The sequence below is a fragment of the Bactrocera latifrons genome, unplaced genomic scaffold (assembly GCF_001853355.1).
Source record: "Bactrocera latifrons isolate USDA-ARS-PBARC rearing strain unplaced genomic scaffold, ASM185335v1 scaffold_144, whole genome shotgun sequence".
In the NCBI taxonomy this organism is placed as follows: domain Eukaryota; kingdom Metazoa; phylum Arthropoda; class Insecta; order Diptera; family Tephritidae; genus Bactrocera; species Bactrocera latifrons.
In genome coordinates, this window is record NW_017534897.1 from 458,626 (window position 1) to 465,595 (window position 6,970).

General features: G+C 39.2%; 1 protein-coding gene across 1 annotated transcript; it reads right to left on the reverse strand.

Moving 5' to 3' along the window:
* Positions 1–375: 375 nt before the first annotated feature.
* LOC108965660 (larval serum protein 2) lies at positions 376–2,637 on the reverse strand. The gene has a single exon (XM_018928212.1). It carries the CDS (start codon positions 2,610–2,612, stop codon positions 513–515), a length of 2,100 nt encoding a protein of 699 aa, XP_018783757.1. The 5' UTR covers positions 2,613–2,637; the 3' UTR covers positions 376–512.
* Between the last annotated feature and the right edge of the window lie 4,333 nt (positions 2,638–6,970).

The following is a 6,970-nucleotide window of genomic DNA, read 5'->3' on the forward strand; positions in this document are numbered from 1 at the left end:
TCTTTAGCCTCACCGTAGGGATGCCAATGAGCCAGTGTCTAATTAGAATTTCTATCATTTGTGCCGATGTGACTTAAATAGTAACCCAACAACTCTTGCTGAGTTATCGCGAATCCCATGGATCAAGCGTGCCTATACACGAAGAGGGTTATCCTGTATTCTCGTTTACGTCATGATAGAATTTTGGTATGGAAAAGATCATCGGTCTTACAATTTCCAAAGATTCCGTTGTGTCAAGACAAGCCGGACAAGTTTAAAATGGGTGTAGAATGCTCTTGGGACGAAATGCTTTGAGCTCTGTTCATGAGCATATGTAAAATATGGTATTGAATTCAATTTCTTGAACTGTAAAAGTTAATATTATGTATATAGATACACTTGTAATTATTTTTATTAAATGTTAAAATCGTTTATTTAGCTAAAAGTAGCTCGAAACTAAGGAACACATGCACATATCTGAAGTGACTGCAAAACGATAAAAAAGGTATATAAACATAATAATAAACGTGGGCTTAGACCACATTTGCGGCCTCTTCCTTGTGATAGATGACCACTGGTTCGAAGTGGAAGTTATCCACATCGAAGTAGTAACCGTGTTTGACGGGACGGTTGAAGGGGAAACCGAAGGGTAATGAGTCCACCCAGCGAGCGCCAGAACCAATACCGCACGAGATGATGGGATCGTAGCCGGTGTGCTGTTTGATGGCTGGTTCATGGTATGGGTACACCATGAAGAACATTTGGTATGGCATACCACCCTTCTTTCCAATTGGCAGCATCAGACGTTGTGGCACACCACAGTGAGCCTCCTTCTGGTTCAAACCGAACTTGTAGTCCGAGTTGGTGGCATCCATAACCTTCTTGTAGAGTTCCAAGTAGGGAGTTCTATCCTCCACCCACCAGGAGAAGTCGTCAGAGTTGCGCGTGATTACATTGACACCCTCCACTAAGTTAACGACAAAGTGTTCCAATTCGAAGAAATTCATGTAGTTGCTCTCAATGAAATGATATCTGTCTTCCTCTTGTCCGGGTCCGATGTAGACCTTAACGATGGCCTTTTGCGCCTTATCAGATGTCACATCCAATTGGAATTGGAATGGTTTGTGATTCAAACGGTATTGACGTGCCTTAACCACGAAGCTTTGACCATCATGTTGCGAATTACGTCCAAAGTTCACCAGAGGATCAGCGCTATCCTCAGCTGGTATTTCAACATTGACAGCGTTACTGATATCGGAGTCGAAGTATTCAAAGTAGGTGGTCAAATGATCGGGCATTTGTACTTTGTTAATCTTGACACCCTCGAAATTGTAGTCCTTGACGGTGTATTCGGGGAAGACCTCAACCAAATGCCAATAGAAGTGAATTATGTCTTTAATGATTTGGAAGTTGAGTGGATCACGCAATGCGGTTTCGTAGTGCATGAAGGTGTTTGGCAAAGTCTCTTCGTATTTGCCATAGTCATTGCCATCATTGACGATCTGTTTGTAGTAATTGCTCAAACTGCTGTAACGTACTCTATCAATACTGTCCACATTGCCTTGCAAGATGTTGCCCAACTTGTTGACGGCCTCGATATCATCCTTGTGGTGATCGTGTATGTAGTCCATGATACGCTGGCTAACCAAGTTTACAAGACGTATGTACTCTAAATTGTAGTTGTGATAGAAGCTGTAGCCATTTTCGCGGTTAGGGAAGTTAACACCGGAATAGTAACGTAAACCGCTGTAGTAGCCATTGGGTATAGATTCGTACATATCGAATTCCTCAATGTCACCCAAATCGTGAGACAAGCGTTCCAAATAGTAACGAGCCAACAGCTGCCAGTGTGTGTAGATCCAGAACTCACCGCGACGATCCTTATTCAACTCCATACCCTCCACACCTTTAGTCCAGAATGGATAGTCCAAGTTGTAGTAGTAGTAGAAGGCGTTGAGACCAACATCCTCCAAGAAGTAGGCAAGCTCATGATCGCGATGCATGTTTGAGTACACATTACTGTAGTTCGACTTGATGGCAACATTATAGATATTATCCAACTTCTTAACATTGTGGAAGTTGTGCATTCTGTAGCGTTCAGCGGTCTCAATGGTCTCCACGTCAAAGAAGTGCCATGGCTGAATTTCGTATATGGCAGGATAGACAATACCTTGCATGTCGGCGCGATGCAGACCAGCAACAGTCAAAGCATAAACGAACAACTGCTTGTTCACGTTCAGACGTGCCCAGAAGACGGCATGTGCGAATGTGGTCCAATCCTTGGCGAAGTAGAACAAACGTGTCAAGCCAACGGCATATTCCACATGGCGCTCGTACATGATGCTGAAGACCTCATCATCATGCATTGGCTTGTGTTGCCATAGCTCGAAGAATGGCTCCAACAATTCGTGTTTATGATAGTCGGCAACATGTTCCCATGGTTTGTACTCATAGTAGCTGCTGTCGTACTTGGTCACCAGCACATCATCTTGGTAGACGTGTTGCAAGATTTCCAAAATGAACTTTTGCTTAATCAAAAAGTCCTTGTCAGCAGTTTTCGACTCAATATTCTTTGTTGAGACGGTGGCGAGCAGCGCCAAAGCCGCGAATGCAACCAAAGTGTACGACTTCATCTTGCGAAATCACATAGTTTGGCTGCGCACACAGGCTTTTTATACACAAATAACGGCATCAAGCTGCAGCCCGTGCCCAGCAAAAGTATCTTCGGTAAACAGCGGTTGGCAGGGGCGATGCGGCGACGTTGGCAACATATGCTTATCATCAATGCTAATAGCCTTGCAATCAGCCGGTAATACTGCTTTGCGCTAACCCAACGCTTAACCTCGAGTAGGCACAAAAAAGCAACAAAAAATTAATGAAAGTGCAGCGCAAATCGCCTACCATGTTGCTCGGGGCAGAAGATCGACTTGAAGCCGGCGCTCACCTTGAAGTCAGCCAAAGCAAACGAAAGCGACTCGGGTTTTGATCTAAGTCTAGCTCGCATTTGAATTGCATGGTAGATGTGAATGTGTTTGTGGGCTGTGAAAGTAACACAGATTATTGCAAGGTGTGCATCCGCTTATCGGACCTGCTGGACTAGCCGGCATATTGCGCAAACCCTGAGCGCTTATCACATTGTTGCTGAAACGAAAAAAAGTTAATTTCAGAATACTATCGTCAAGTGTGTTGGCACAGCACTCGAAAGTGCAAATATGTGTAACGATGATGCAAAATAGTTAAACTAAAATGGAAAAAATGCAATAAAAAATATTATAAATAATAGGAAAATGTGAAGTACATATACATACAAATACATACATACATATATATGCACAACTAGGTAGCAACAAAAAACCGTTTAAAAGTCGTGCAAAAAGGAAAACTGTGTCCAGCAATCACTTAATTGCCACCGAACTGTCAACACACACGCACACCGACGTAGTTGTTGTTACTAACAGTTGATGGAAATTTACAGTCATTTAATGGAAACTAACCAAATGTGCCAGTTCTACGCAGTAATTGACCCGAATGCGATTGCAATCGTGCACAACACGCACTGTGTGGCTTGTGGGATTGTGGGTGGTTGGGCAATATAACTGCACTGCGCTTGTATTGGCTACAGTTGCCGAGTGATTTTGCAATAATCAATAATTTTTTATTTTGTCGCTTTTCTGCTTTGCAAATGTACTTAATATTGTTATTGCTATTAAGTGCCTTATCGGCGCAAAACCCTTTCGCTTCGAATCGTAAACAAACAAGTTAAATTGAAACTATCAACTTAATAGCTGCAAATGAAAACAAAGCGCCCATATAATTGCTGACATACATTCTTTTTTTTTTTTTTTTTTTTGTTTTGTTTGTTGCCTACGTACGTAAGTACATTTGGAAATAGGCTGAAGTCCAAACTACCAAATTGGCTTTATCGCTGGCGCCGCTATCCACTTTTAGTATAAAATGTTTCGAAATTGAAGAGTTGTAATTTTTACAATTTCACTCTACAAACTGGCAAATTAAATGTTTTCAAACTCGAAAAATCATCACTTCTCTGATAGTTAGATCTGCTGAAAACGTGACATGAACGCTTCATCTGGTGCCCCTGAGCTGCAGCAGAAATATTATTAGCCGTAATTGATCAGAACCAAATATGTATTTAGTTTGTTAAAAAAAAGCGTCGGTATAGTCGAATAAACCTCCAATTCTTGGAAAATCTTCTAGTAAGTTGGAAAAAGTCCGAAACGAAAGATTAAATAACAGACATTGAGGTAAAAATAATTGACGGGCGATCTGAGGTCGATGTGCTAAGTTGGTAGAACTGCTTAAGGCGCTACGCCTCAGTAGAGTGCTGCGTTTTTTACAATGAATAAAATTTTCGAACAATCGTTGAAGATATGTCACGTAAATCCGTTCAAATGATTTTGGTGGATATTTTGGATATGAAACACTCTCTTTCTCTACTCACCTCGATAAAGCTGCATTGTTTTTAAAAACATTATAACTGCCGATGAGACATGGGTCTTTGAGTCTGAGATTAGAGCAAGTCAACAATCTTTAGAAAAAATGAGCTGAAACCAAAAAAAAAAAAAAAAAAAAACTACGCCAAGGCACCAAGGCACTGCCCAAAAACCACGGTGCTGCTCATGGTTTTTTGATATTCGTGGTTTAGAAGGTTACTAAGGAATTCCATTTCTATTCAATGAATACCATCGATTAATCACCTTATTGACCAGATTTTTCTCTGTGTATTTTTTTCTTGTACCTAAACTGAAATGGCCGCTCTGCTCAGTCCATCAAAGAGATAAAACAAAATTAGAATCTGAAGGCCATTCCAAAAAGTGCTTATACAAAGCGTTTCGAGGTTTGGAAAAATCGTTGGCTTGAGTATATTATGTATATCTGTTGGCTGTATAGGACTCAGATCGCCCGTAAATTATATTTTCTTAGTATTTGTTATTATAACCCTAGCTTGCGATGTTTTCCATTGTACTCCGATTTTTTATTTATTTTTTTTCAAAATTATCTATCCTGGTCTAAACGCCCGATTTAGCGGAACACAGTATCTCAAAATGTTACTTTCTTACAAGAAATCAAACATCGTTCATCGGACTTTACATCTGATTTCATCAAGCTCGAAAAAATCATAGAAATTGAAATTCTACAGTAACTTAAAATATTCATCTCGGCCAAAAAATAAAATTAATTGCGATTAACAATGTAACAGTAGATCGATGAACTTAATTTAATTTTTCGTCAAGGTACAGTTTTTATCAACCCCAAGACGAATTTCGTCAAGGCCTTCAAAATCAGTTCCTGTTCTAGAAACTACTAATGCTGTATGCAAACAAGACGCAGAATCCAGTACGATTGGCTCCAAAATCACTAAATTTTTGCAAAGGACAGCTTCGCGTGAAACAATGCTGATCAGCTACCATAATGTCGTGAAACATATTATTACTAACGATGAGTCCGGGATGTATGTATATTTACGATTCGGAAACAGACGATCAAGCAGCCAAATATCACGGCAAAGGTGAGCCAAAGCCAAGTCAAACCAGTTCAAAAAGTAAGGTTTTGTTGGCAGTTTCTTCGATTATCGAGGAGTGGTGCACCCCGAATTCCATCCGACCAAACTGTCAACATGAAATACTATTTGAGTGTTATGTGTCATTTGTGTTTAGCTATTCGTAATTGTGAACTTACAACTCTTGGTTTTTACACCACGATAATGCACGCACGCACACTGTTATGTCAAATTTTCAACCAATATCGCGACGTAACCATGAAGTAAACTCAAACCACCGCTCCGGGGAAATCGCTGTGAGTCAATTTAAGGTATTAAATCAGAATTACTACATGCATTGAATGCTTTTCCGGAAATTTACTTTAACAACTTTTTCGATGATTGGACAAAACGTTGGCTGAAGTGTTTTGGGCCCAAGGGGGAATATTTTGAAGGAAACGACATATATTGTCAAGAATAAATTGCGAATTTTTACATTTTAAATAAAGTCTTACCATGTTATGCTCATTGTATACAGTTTGTTACAAAATCACCTCTATTCTGTCTCCGCTTCGCAACTATGCCCTTTGGTCTATATGAAGGTAGGATCATGGTTACAAATGAAGAGGGCTTACTAGCACTTACTTCTCTATTGATATTTGCTTTCATATCCCAAGCAGTTTCATTATTTAAGGCTTTAAGACTTTTATCTATACTTAGCCTGAATACTTATTGGTCAGATAATGAAGAATCCATAAACTTTATTGGCTAAATCTGTTCAAGGCTTTTATGAAACACGGTCTCAATTATTACAATGTACTCAATGCTAATAAAACTAGAAGGAAGCAATTAGTAGGAACTATGTTCTATAACAAAAAATTGTTATTTTTATGCACTTGCAACATGTTGCTACATTGTATAATAGTTTTCTTCACTTAACGGTTGTATGTATCACCTAAAACTAAACGAGATAGATTTAGACTTATGTATATATAAATGATCAGGATGACGGGAGATGTTCATATCCGGGTGACTGTCTGTCTGTTCGTTCGTCCGTACGTCCGTCCATACGTCCGTCCGTCAGTGTAAGTTGTAACTTGAGTAAAAACTGTGATATCTTGATGAAACTTGGTATGCGGGTTCCTTACTAAAAACAAACAATTTTATCGAAAATATCATAGTGACTTAAATAGCTTTTGTTGTTTACAGTATATGTTTGTATATAAACTATGTAGCCTTGTAAGCAGGAAAGTTCACCTTTAGCAGAGATAAACGTAATATGTGTTGCTAAAATTTTTGAAAACTGAAGTTAATATACCCTTCACAGGTGCATTTCTTATAGTAACTATATATTTAAGTAAATCTATGGAAGCTGTATGCTATATGTAGTAATCCGATGTGAACAATTTCTTCATATATTGCCAACTTTTGTGAAGATGCGTTGCCAAATATGAAAGTTTTTCGTACAAGAACTTGATTCCGATCGTTCAGTTT